Raw genomic sequence first — 13,141 nt, 5'->3', positions numbered from 1 at the left:
GCTTGTTTATCCAACTTTTAACAGATTTAACAGAGTTGGAAGGGACCTTGGAGGTCATCTAGATTCTAGTCCAACCCCCAGGCAGAAGACTCTACATCTGCTTCAGGGGTGGGTTCCTCTTACCCACCAGTGTGCTGCGTGCGCATCACAACGTTTTGTGTCCCCTAGCCCAATTTTGTTTCTGTGCATGCACAGAGGGACGATTTTACTTCTGTGCAATGCTCAGAGAGCTGAAAAATCACTGAAAATTAGGGGAAAAATAGATGGTAGTGCTGTCACACCAACATTGTACCATCGGCGAACCACTACTGGAGTGGCATACTGGGCCGCACCGATAGGAACCCACCTCTGAATTCTGCCTCTATCTAGGATTGAACTCACAACCTCCTGATTTGGAGGCAAGAGCTCCCCCTCTAGGCCGTAGCAGCTGGCTTAATCATGGTGTCTCTAATAGGGCTTGGATCTAGAGGGTCCAAGATGGTTCCCATCCAGCTGGACGGAGAGTTGGGGCTGCTTTGCATTCTTTCATTCAGAGGGAGATTGGCGGTAGAAGCTTGAGGAATTATTCTAGATTTATTGGGGGATTCGAGGCGCAGCCTTCTCAGCTGTTAAAATGGGCATAAGGACAGCTGAAAGGATGATGACGCTTGGCACAAGCTGAGCTCAGAATACAGAAGAACGGAGTCGGGTGTCAATCAAGGCAGAAGTTGGTGATGAATCAACGGCTTGTCACACTGTCTGTAGAAGGCCTGATGTTGATGGGAACTTGGGAAGGGTGATTTTCAGGAAGGGAACAGATGCGGCCGCAAAGCATTCTTTCGAGGGGTTCAAGGCCATCCTATGCCCACCACCTGGGCGGAAGCGGAAGGAGGACTCTGATTAGGCAATGTGACAAATTTGTGGGTGGGGGACAAGGAATGTGAATTTTTAATTGGGTGGGAATCTCAGATCCAGGTATTCCCAGTGTGGGTGCCAGGATGGCTCTGGCAATAAATTGGAAATTTGAGGAGTACTTTGACTTGGACTCTGATTTAGTTCAGATGTTACCTGGAACCTTGACACTGGAGTTCTTTTAGACCCACCATTCCCTCTATTTTGTTGTGTTGTGACAACCACAGGTCGCCATTCAACTCAACGACACACACCCTTCGCTGGCCATCCCAGAACTGATGAGGATTTTGGTGGATATTGAGAAGTTGGAGTGGGATAAGGTAAGAGTCTGTAATTTTGCCCAAAAAAACCACCACTACCCCTAAATATGGCTCTTTGGGGGGAATGATATGCCAAGGCAAGGAAAAATTAAAATTAGTAAAATCAGATTGCTTTGCAAATGAGCATCAAAGAAGCGACTGAGAAATAGGAGAGGCATTATAAACAGTGCAAAAAAAGAGGAAGCAACACGAATTGTCTGTTTTCTACCGCACCACAATTGCCACACGATTCTTTTGGGTTGTTGTTGGCGTTTAGGGTTTTTTTTTTGCATGGTTTCCTTTTTTACATTTATTTTTATCCTTTTTTTTTAATTTATTTTTACAAATAACTCAATGCAGCGAATGTATCCAACATACTTTCCTCTTCCTATTTTTCTCTCCACAACAACCTGGTGAGGTTGGCTGGGCTGAGGGAGAAGGAGGGGCTCAAAGTTACCCAGCTGCCTTTCATACCAAAGGCGGGACTAGAATTCACCGTCTCCTGGTGATTGGCCCAAAGTCACCCAACTGCCTTTCATGCCTAAGGCGGGACTAGAACTCATTGTCTCCTGGTGATTGGCCCAAAGTCACCCAACTGCCTTTCATGCCTAAGGCGGGACTAGAACTCACCGTCTCCTGGCGATTGGCCCAAAGTCACCCAACTGCCTTTCATGCCTAAGGCGGGATTAGAACTCACCGTCTCCTGGTGATTGGCCCAAAGTCACCCAGCTGCCTTTAATGCGTAAGGAGGGAATCTCACGAGCGGGGGGACACACACGTGAGATTTTGGTGGGTTTTTTGCTTTCACACATGCACAGAACCAAAAAATTGCCAAAATCACAAGCGTGCATGGGACGCTTGTGCGCGCGCACTCAAGATAACCGAGGCTGCGCATATAGCACAACCATTGCTAACACTGCGCTGTCCTTTATCGTACTGGTAGCAACTCACTACTATTACACGTGCCATAGGTTTTCCATCACGGATCTAGACTAATCCCCTAGAACTGGCGTTTGCTATTCCAGCACAATTATTATTATTGGGTAAGTTCATGGAGTCACTAAACAATGGTTTGTAAATGATACATCTCTGAAACAAGCTTTGCTCCCCGCCCCCCCCACATTGCAGGCCTGGGATGTCACCGTGCGCACCTGTGCCTACACCAACCACACCGTGCTGCCAGAGGCGCTGGAGCGCTGGCCCGTCCACCTATTCGAGACCCTCCTGCCGCGTCACTTGGAGATCATCTACGAAATCAACCAGCGTTTCCTCGACGTGAGTGCAACAACCTCTCCTCCCCCGAAAAGATCTATGAGCCAAATGTCTCGTCGTTTGGGCGGTAAGGTAGACTGCTCCTGGACAGGGATATAAGATCAAGATCATGCGAAGTGTTTGTTCTGCTTTGGAAAGCCTTGCTGAGGCCACACTAGGAATACTGTGTCCGGTTTTGGTCGCCACGATATAAAAAAGGTTGTTGAGACTTTGGAAAGAGTGCAGAGAAAAGCAACAAAGAGGATTAGGGGACTAGAAGCTAAAACATACGGCAATACCGCTTAGACTTATATGTCACTGCATGCACAGCCCTCTCTAAGCAGTTTACAGAGTCAGTCTCTTGCCCCACCAAACAATCTGAGTCCTCATTTTACTCATTTCAGAAGGATGGAGGGCCGCTGGTGAGAATCGAACTGCTAGCAGTTGGCAGAATTGGCCTATAGTACTGCATTCTAACCAGACGAGTAAATCTTGAGCCTGATGAGACTCGAACTGCTGGCAGCCGGCAGTCAGCAGAAGTAACCTGCAGTACTGCATTCTAACCACGTCGCCACCACGGCTCTTAAAACATACGAAGAACAACTGCAGTAATTGGGCATGTCGGGGGGGGGGAGAGATATGATAGGAGTTTTCCAATATTTGAGGGGCTGCCACAAAGAGGAAGGGGGGGTCAAGCTATTTTCCAAAGCCCCAGAAACAGAGTGTCCAGCAAACCTGGAAAACAGGAAAATCAGGGAATTATCAGGGAAATCAGCGGTTCGGGAAGTATCAGGGAATTCGTGGAAAAAAAGGAATAAATCAGGGAAAAAACCAAACTCTATTAAAATGTTTAAAAGTCAGGGAAACTCATGTAAAAAACCAACAATGGATCGCGTTGCCTGGCAGAGTCAAGCAAAAATGAGCATAACTCTGGCAAAAACTTGTTTTCTCAGCTACCAATATTTCCCCACGGCTTAGCCGTTTGGTATGACGTCATCTACGACCGCAAGTTACAGGAAAATGTCAGGGAAATATCAGGGAATTTCAAAATGCTTCTCCCCGGACACCCTGAGAAAGCAAGACAAGAAACAATGGATGGGAACTAACCAAGGAGAGAAGCAACTTAGAGTTAAGGAGAAATTTCAAACAGTGAGAGGAATAGTTTGTTCTTCGTAAGTTGTGGGTGCTCTATCATCAGATATTTTTTAAGAAGAAGTTCTCCAGCTGTTTCCAGGGATCCAGGTTGCACCCCTCACACGTCAGTCTTAACTCCACCGTCTTGCAAAGCCTCCCGGGGGCTGTGTGTGAATCCGGTCTTCCTTGTCTTCTCGCTGGCGCAGTGGTTAGAGTGCAGTCCTGCAAGCTACTTCTGCTGAATGCCGTCTGCCAGCAGTTTGGCAGATCGAATCTCAGTAGGCTCAAGGTGGACTCAGCCTTCTATCCTTCCAAGGTCGGTCAAATGAGGACTCAGATTGTTGGGGGCAATATACAGGACTTACTCTCTATAAAGCGCTTAGAGAGGGTTGTAAAGCACTGTGAAGCGGTATATAAGTCTAAATGCTATGCTAAGCTGCCTAGAGTCTTCGGAGAGGGGCGGCATACAAATCTAATAAATTATTAGTATTAAATTACGTATTATGCTTCTGCAGAGAGTCTATGCCAGCTTCCCCGGAGACCTCGACCGGATGCGCCGCATGTCCATGGTGGAAGAAGGAAGCGTCAAACGCATCAACATGGCGCACCTCTGCATCGTGGGCTCCCACGCGGTCAATGGAGTCGCCTGGATCCACTCCGAGATCCTGAAGGCCACCGTGTAGGTATCTGGAGTCTCTCAATTAGAGGGGGGGGGGGTGTTTTCACACAACCAGGGACAAACAAGAGGAGTGTCAAAACCAGCCACAACGGAAGTTGTGCGGCCCACGAAAATACAACCAAAACAAAACAAAAGGGTTTGGCTCTTGAAACTGGAATAGAATAGAATTTTATTGGCCAAGTGTGATTGGACACACAAGGAATTTGTCTTGGTGCAGATGCTCTCAGCGTACCTAAAAGAAAAAGATACATTTGTCAAGAATCATGTGGTACAACACTTAATGATTGTCATAGGGGTCAAATAAGAAATGAAGAAACAATCAATATTAATAACACAGGCGGTCCCAAAATAGAGCCCGAATTTTCCACTGTTCAACAGGACAGTTGTTGAGTTTTGCCTTTCTCGACGCAGTTGTTAAGTGGATCACTGCCGTTGTTGAGTTAGTAACATGGTCTCTAAGTGAATTTGTCTTCCCTCCCCGTGGACTTTGCTTGTCAGGTCGCAAAAGCAGATCACACGGCAACCATCATAAATACAGGCCGAGTGTCTCATCACATGATTGTGTAGCTGCTATAATACAAGTGGTCTTCAACTTATGAGCACAAGCTTATGATAGTCTAGCATTTATTGTCATTGTACATCATGTATACCAGCGTTTCCCAACCGGTGTGCCGCGGCACACTGGTGTGCCGCGAGACATGGCCAGGTGTGCCGCCAAGCTTCAGCTGGGCGGGGTGCTGCCGGTACTTCCGTCCTGGGGCTCCCGCTCGCAGCTGTCTCCTGCTCGATGCCGCGGTTTTCGGCGCTCTCCTGCTGGGCCCCAAAGAAAGAAGGCAGGCAGAAGGAGAGCTCCATTCTTCGCACCTTTTTCCCGCCTTCTTTCTTTGGGGCCCAGCAGGAGAGCGCCGAAAACCGCGGCATCGAGCAGGAGGCGGGGGACAGCTGCGAGCGGGAGCCCCAGGACGGAAGTACCGGCAGCGCCCCGCCCAGCTGGAGCTCCTCTTTCGTCGACGGCAAGTGTCCGATGGGAGCGGGGGGGGGGGGGTGGCCGCAGCGGCCGCAGGCAGTCGGGGGAGATGGCGGCGGCGAGAGGGATCGCTCGCTCGCTCGCTCTCTCTCAGCTGACTGCAAGTGGGAGCCCTGACGGTGGCGGTTGGACGTTCTGCTGGACGTCGTACATGCTGGCGCTGCGTGCCTGGCATATACGGTGTCCAGCACCACGTCCAGCTGCCGCCGTCAGGGCTCCCGCTTGCAGTCAGCTGAGAGAGAGAGAGAAAGAGAGACATATAAGAGGCAGAGAGAGAGAGAAAGAAAGAGAGACATAGCAAGAGAGGCAGAGAAAGAGAGACAGAGCAAGAAAGAGAGACAGCAAGAGAGGCAGAGAAAGAGAGATAGAGAAAGAGAGAGAGAAAGAGAGACATAGCAAGAGAGGCAGAGAGAGAGAAAAAGAAAGAGAGACATAGCAAGAGAAAAAGAAAGAGAGACATAGCAAGAGAAAAAGAGAGACTTAGCAAGAGAGGCACAGAGAGAGAGAGAAAGAGAAAGAAAGAGAGACATAGCAAGAGAGACAGAGAGAGAAAGAGAGATAGCAAGAGAGGCAAAGAGAAAGAAAGAGACATATAGCAAGACAGTGAAAGAGAGAGAGAGAGCAAGAGAGAGAGAAAAAAGCAAGAAAGAGATAGCAAGAGAGACAGAGAGAGAGCAAGGGAGAGAGAAAGACATAGAGGAAGGGAAGGAGGGAGAGAGAAAGAGAGCAAAAAAGAGAGGAAGAAAGAAAGAAAGAGGGATGGAGAGAGAGAATGAAGGGAAGGAAGGAAAAGAGAGAAAGAGGGAGAAATAGAGCGAAAGGGAGGAAGAGAGAGGGGTTTTTTGTCCAAACTTTTCTTTAGCCCGCCCCCCCCCCTTTCAGTGTTCCCCAGGATTTTGAAAATACGAATAATGTGCCGCGGCTCAAAAAAGGTTGGGAAACACTGATGTATACAATGAAATTGAGGATTCACTGGTGCAATCCATGACAAAAATATTGCTAAGCGAGGCAGTTGTTCAGGGAGTTTTAATCCCATTTTACGACGGGTTTTTTTCCCCGCATTTGTTAAGTGAATCACTGCATTTCTTAAGTTAGTAACACCGTTGTTAAGTGAATCTGGCTTTCCCATTGCCTCCACTTATCAGGAAGTCCCAAAAGGAAATCACATGGCCCTGGGACCGTCATAAATATGAATCAAGTTGCCAAGCTTCTGAATTTGGATCACGAACGGGGGAACTACAGTGGTCCTAACTGTTCTGTCGGGCTCTCTGGTAGACTCCTCCCAAAAATTCACAGGTACAAATTTCAGACACACACACGTTTGAAAATTCAAAACAATGTTCTTTTTAATGAAAATTCACTTAAACCAAGCCCTCTTTTGGTATAGCCAAGAGCACTCGTCTCCAAACAAACTGGTAATTTGTACAAGTCCCTTATCAGTTCTGTGATACTGTGAGGCAATTCACAGTCCTTCTTCTTTCACAAAGTGAAAAGCGGGGGGAAATCGGCACACAAAAGGTCAAAGTCAGTAAAGCAGTCACGAAACACAACGATCAGATAATCCTACACAATGGCCAAACCCACAGGCTGCTCTTTATAGCAGCCTCACTAATCACCACAGCCCCACCCAACCACAGGTGGCCTCATTTTCTTTGATAATAATCTCTCAGTTGTTGCTGCCTATGCATCGCTCTCCACATGCGTGGCTGTATCGTTAACTCTTGTTCTGAATCCAAGGAGGATCTAGATAATTGATCTCCTTCTGAGCTGTCTGCCACACTCTCCTCCTCCCTGTCACTCATGTCTTCTTGGTCAGAGGAGCCTTCATCAGCAGATTCCACTGGGGGGGGGCAAAACAGGCCTGCAGCATGTGGATGTCTCCCCCACATCCACAGTCCTTGGGGCAGGAGCTGGGGCAGAGCTAACCACAACACTAACTGTGAAAAAGGGTCCTAAATGTTAGATGGCTAATACTGTAGTTGAAGACAAAATGTCTAATTAAGATTTGAATTATGACTGAGATCAGGATCCTGTACCATTGAAGAAAAATATTCTAAGCAAAATTTTAGTTAAGATTAGAATGAGGATCCTAGCTAACACTATAGTTAAGATGGTTCTGATATTGAAGGATAATAGGAGGATCCTGGGCTACAGATTGTTCTGACTCCATGCTGACCCCTTCAAGTAATAGAAACATAGAAGACTGACGGCAGAAAAAGACCTCATGGTCCATCTAGTCTGCCCTTATACTATTTCCTGTATTTTATCTTACAATGGATATATGTTTATCCCAGGCATGTTTAAATTCAGTTCCTGTGGATTGACCAACCACGTCTGCTGGAAGTTTGTTCCAAGGATCTACTACTCTTTCAGGAAAATAATATTTTCTCATGTTGCCTTTGATCATTCCCCCATAATAAGTCCACACATCCAAAGTTTGCAAGTTTTAAAACATATAATTCTAATATTTGATAAAGCAGAAGGGTTTCCAAAATACAGGGACAAACAAGGAATGTTTTTTCTTGTCAGTTAATTATCGTCCAAGAACAGACATAAAGTTCATAGTTAATTCTTCTTTGATCACACAGCTAGCATTTTGGCCCTGACTTGCTTGAATTGGCAGGCAGCCCGGAGATAGGAAGTTCCTTATAATAAACTCACTAGTTCCACATCAAACTCCGATCATCTGTCACTCAGATTATACAGTTGACTTACGCACTCATCACAAAACTTGCCCTTTATTGACCAGAAAGCATGGCTAATTGTTCTATAGAGCTATTCACGCATAGATCTTTTCCTGTTCTGCCACTCCTGTCTGCTAATATTTCTGCGCACTCTTGCATCGAGAAGAGGCTCCGCTTCTTCCCCTAGTCACTCATGGGCATCTCTGGAGGTGCAACAGACCCTGGGTGGCTTTCAGCCTTCGACTCCACATCCTCTCCGACCTCCTCACTATCAGACTCGGGTGTCAAGTACACTGGCCTAGGATACCAAAACACACCCGTCTCTCAATCTTCAGAATCCGTGACCAGCTGAGCGGGACGCAGAAAAGTCACAACACAGATGAGACCAAAATTAAGTCAAGTTTAGGAGAACGTGAATTGCATTAATAGAATCCGCATGCAGCCCCAATGACGGATAATTCTTTGCCTTCTTAAGAAAGAATTTTTTTTCTTTTTTCCCGATCTTTGTTTGCCCTTTTGCCAAATGGGAATAGTTTACCCTGCATTCAATGGTGGGTTTCTCCTGGTTCGGACCAGATCGACCGAACCTTTAGTAACTCAGTGGTGACGCGAAGATGGATCTGGTTCTGTCTGGGCCAGTCCGTGCGCGCCACCATTTTTTCCTCATAATTTTCAATAATTTTTTTGGGTTGTTTGGATGGCTTCTCCTTGTTTTGTTCTTTGAAAAAAACCCGCCCGCCTGCTCGCGGGTTAATACCGACCTTTATTTCTTCGCCCGGGCTGAAACCACCTTCGGAGCGTGCACGGAAGTGAATCCGCACGAGGGGACGTGAACGAAATGTCGCGATACGAACCGGCGACGAAGGTAAGTGGAACCCAGCCCCGTCTGCATCGAACTCTCTTCTTATCACCACTCTCTTCCCCAGGTTTAAAGATTTCTATGAATTCGAACCGCACAAGTTCCAAAACAAAACTAATGGGATCACACCCCGTCGATGGCTGGTTTTATGTAACCCCGGGCTGGCTGAGATTATAGCAGAGGTAAGCCTGTGACGCATTGAAGGGCTGCAAAAAAATTTTACTACCGCACTGTGGACGTGGCTTGTTTTAGGGGTGTGGCTTGCCAGCCATGTGACCAGGTGGGAGTGGCTTGACGATTATGTGACCCGGGGGTGGCTTAAAGGTCATGTGACTGGCTTAAAGGTGGCCAACTTGACGTCACTCACATCAAGGGTTTGGGTCAGGGTGCCTGGCCTCTCCTTGCCTCAAAGAGATACAATTTCCCTCTCTATTTACTATTACTGAACATCCAAAATATACTATTTAATTCTAAGTATATATGCCATATGTGTACATACATATTACACACAGGCACACAATAATATACATTATCTACTATATAAACTGTATGTGCATGTACACACACGCATGTACAGCTCTTCTAAAATTATTTATTTATTTATTTAATTGGATTTGTATGCCGCCCCTCTCCGAGGACTCGGGGTGGCTCACAGCATATATAAAAACAGAACAATAATGTAAATCCAATTAATACTACAATTTAAAAACAATTAAAAGAAAAACTTATCAACCAAACATTCAGCAATCATACTTAAAGCATTCAGTGGTCAGGGGGAAGATCTAAAAGTCCCAAGCCTGGCGGCAAAGATGAGTTTTTAAGCTCTTTCGGAAGGCAAGGAGAGAGGGGGCAGTGCAAATCTCTGGGGGGAATTGATTCCAGAGGGTCGGGGCTCTGTTTGGTCGATGGGACCCTAAGAAGGCCAAATCTGTGGGACCTCACCGGTCGCTGGGATTTGTGCGACAGAAGGCGGTCTCGGAGATAATCTGGTCCTATGCCATGTAGGGCTTTATAGGTCATAACCAACACTTTGAATTGTGCCCGGAAACTGATTGGTAGCCAATGCAGTCCGCGGAGTGATGGCGAGATATGGGCATTTCTTGGAAGGCCAAAGACTGCTCACGCGGTTGCATTTTGGACAAGTTAAAGTTTCCGAACACTCTTCAAAGGTAGCCCCATGTAGAGAGCATTGCAGTAGTCGAACCTCGAGGTGATAAGGGCATGAGTGACCGTGAGCAAAGACTCCCTGTCCAAATAGATCCGCAACTGGTGCACCAGGTGAACCCGGGCAAATGCTCCCCTCGCCACAGCTGAAAGATAGTGTTCTAAAGTTAGCTGTGGATCGAGGAGGACGCCCAAGTTGTGAACCCTCTCTGAGGGAGTCAATAATTCCCTCCTCCCCAGGGTGATGGACAGACAGATGGACGTGTCCCTGGGAGGCAGTACCCACAGCCACTCCATCTTGTCTGGATTGAGTCCGAGCCTGTTGGCACCCATCCTAAAATTCAACCTCATTTACTGCGATAGGAAAAATATACCGAGAGCCCAGAAGGGAAAAAAAAGAAAAAAAATCAATTTTTTTCTACCTGTTCTGTGTACCTGACCAAACTTTTTCTACCAGTTCTGTGTATCTGACTGTACCCGTAGGTGCCCATCAATTCTGTAATGAAACAACATCTCCGCTGCCATCTATTCTTAGCTCATCCCCAAAATATTCTTTGTTGGCAAATTTATGGAGGTTTTTAGCCTGGAAGTGATGGAGGGTAAAGATGGAGGGATCAATATGAATTGTTTTATGACCTGCCTTAATAGCCATTTGCTGCTCTGGTTTTTTAACAGATTTCCTTTAAAAGGAAAAAAAAATCCATGAAAACAGCCACTTCCTTTCCCATGGGTCGTTTTCCCCAATATTGATCTGTTTATTTATAGCCTACATTTTCTTGAAGATGCAGGCAGCTGGTTTGAGAAAAAGCGATTAGCCCAAAATTACCCAGAGCATCCTGGGAATCCAGTAAGGAGTTAGTCACTAAAGTAATTATCTGCAAAAGGTTTTCTATCATACTTTCCCTAAATATTGTTCTGGCTATAAATTTCCCATCCTATTTTTTTTTCTCTCTCTCTCTCTCTCTAAAGGTCAGGCAGTTTAACCACCATAAATTAAATTAGGTTAATTTGATTTGGTTTAAATCAAAGCGAATGATTAATTAAATGATTCGGTTTAAATCAAAACAAATTGAATGTTATAAACTCTGTTTTAAGATGTTAAGCCAAGTTGGTTGCCTTTGAAGCTGTCTGTACCAGCCGATTATAGATGGTCAATCGTGGTTTAGAGTTCAACCCGCCCATTGTGGTTTATTGGGTGAACATTAGCTATAATAGCATGGCTTTGCAAGACTGTATGAAGTTGGGGGTTTTCTGTTGAGTGCTGGGTGTTGAAATTTGCATCAAAAGGTTGCTGCTTAGTGATTCCCAAATATTTTAACAGAAAGATTCCCAAATATTTTAACAGCAAGATTCCCAAATATTCTAACAGCAAGATTCCCAAATATTCTAACAGCAAGATTCCCAAATATTCTAACAGAAAGATTCCCCTAATATTTTAGATTTAGATTTAATTGGATTTGTATGTCGCCCCTCTCTGAGGACTCGGTGTGACTCACAACATATATAAAACCCCCCCAGAAAACAGTAATAAACAATCGAATTAATAATACATTAAAACAATCCTTAAAATTCTAATTAAAGAAAAGCTATCATTACCATTCATTCAACAATCATACTAAAAACATTCATTGGTCAGGGGGGGAAGATCTAAAAACCCCAGGCCTGGCGGCAAAGATGAGTTTTTAAACTCTTTCAGAAGGCAAGGAGGGTGGGGGCAGTGCAAATCTCTGGGGGGAGCTGATTTCAGAGGGCCGGGGCCCCCACAGAGAAGGCTCTTCCCCTAGGTCCCGCCAGCCGGCATTGTTTGGTCGACGGGACCCTAAGGAGATCAACTCTGTGGGACCTCACCGTACACTGCAGCTGAGTTGGTCAAATTATTCTGTGCATGCACAGAGGGTTAAAGTACCTAAATGGCGGTGGAGAAGAGGAGAGAGAGGCAAATGGGAGGATGGCTGGAGAGAGAGAGAAAGAGAGGGAAAGAGAGAGAGAGAGAAGGGGAAAAGAGGATGGATAGAGAGAGGGAGGAAGAGGGAAGGGAGGGAGAGAGAGTGAAAGAATGAGAAAGGAGGGGTGGGAGGGGGAGAGAGGCAGAGAGAGAGGGATGGGGAGAGAGAGAGAGAAAGAGAAGAAAAGAGGGAGAGAGGGAGGGATGGAGAGAGGGTGGGGAAGAGGAGACAGAGGCAGAGGAGGAGTATGGATGAAGAGAGAAAGAGAAGGACGGGGGAAAGGGAGGGGGAAGGAGAATGGAAAGAGGGAGGGATGGAGAGAAAGAATGAGAGGAGGGGGAGGATGGAAGGAGGGAGGGAAAGAGAAGAAAAGAGAGAGAGAGAGGGTGGGATGGGGAGAGAGAGGAAGAGGGGAGGATGGATGGAGAGAGAGAGAGAGAGATTCGTGCTCCCTTCGCGACGGGCTTTCAGACGACAGAGAGGTGGAGCAAACCGGGATTGGAGACCTCCTGCCATTGAAGACCTGGCTGAAATCCCTCGGCCACACCGCTGACTTTGCTTTCTATGACTTCCTCTCTAGCGCATCGGGGAAGACTATATCTCTGATCTGGACCAGCTGAGGAAACTTCTCAACTTTGTGGATGACGAAGGTTTTATCCGGGACGTGGCCAAAGTGAAACAGGTGAGGAGGATGAGGAGGCGTTTTGGCCCCGAATACCAGCGGTCACAACCACAATTGAGCCCAAAGTTTATGTCGCTAAGCGAGACATTTGTTTTAAGTGCATTCTGCCCCATTTTACCACTTTTCTTGCCACAGTTGTGAAGTGAATTTCTTAGTTGTTAAAATAATTAGCACTGTTGAAAAGCGAACGGCTCCATTGTTAAATTAGTAAACACGGCCGTTAATGGCTTCCCCCTTGATTTTACTGGTCGGAAGGTCACAGAAGGGGGTCACGTGACCCACCTTGAGACACTCCAACTGTCAAAAGTACAAGTCAGTTGCTCAGCATTTTAATTTTGGAGATGCTGCAGGTCACAAGTGTAGAAAAACAAATGATAAGTTACTTTGCTCGGTGCTGCTGTTGTCACTTCAAACGGTCATTAAATGGACTGTTGTAAGTCAAGGACCATCTGTATACAATTGGGGCTGTTTTCCTTATCTCCTGCCATCACCCCATGCTATCCTGTATTCTCCTCCTTTGCAAAA

At 46.3% G+C, this 13,141-nt stretch overlaps 1 protein-coding gene across 1 annotated transcript in view; it reads left to right on the top strand.

Moving 5' to 3' along the window:
* Positions 1 to 13,141, top strand: part of PYGM (glycogen phosphorylase, muscle associated) — a 49,181-nt gene that overhangs the window by 20,646 nt on the left and 15,394 nt on the right. Inside the window, exons 8-12 of the mRNA XM_070766492.1 lie at positions 1,119 to 1,211; positions 2,319 to 2,465; positions 4,091 to 4,254; positions 8,892 to 9,006; positions 12,515 to 12,616. Of these exons, the coding sequence (XP_070622593.1) occupies positions 1,119 to 1,211; positions 2,319 to 2,465; positions 4,091 to 4,254; positions 8,892 to 9,006; positions 12,515 to 12,616 (621 nt within the window). The remainder of the gene's footprint in view (positions 1 to 1,118; positions 1,212 to 2,318; positions 2,466 to 4,090; positions 4,255 to 8,891; positions 9,007 to 12,514; positions 12,617 to 13,141) is intronic.

Source organism: Erythrolamprus reginae, chromosome 13 (genome assembly GCF_031021105.1).
Source record: "Erythrolamprus reginae isolate rEryReg1 chromosome 13, rEryReg1.hap1, whole genome shotgun sequence".
Classification (NCBI taxonomy): Eukaryota; Metazoa; Chordata; class Lepidosauria; order Squamata; family Dipsadidae; genus Erythrolamprus; species Erythrolamprus reginae.
This window is presented reverse-complemented; position numbering and strand designations above follow the sequence as displayed.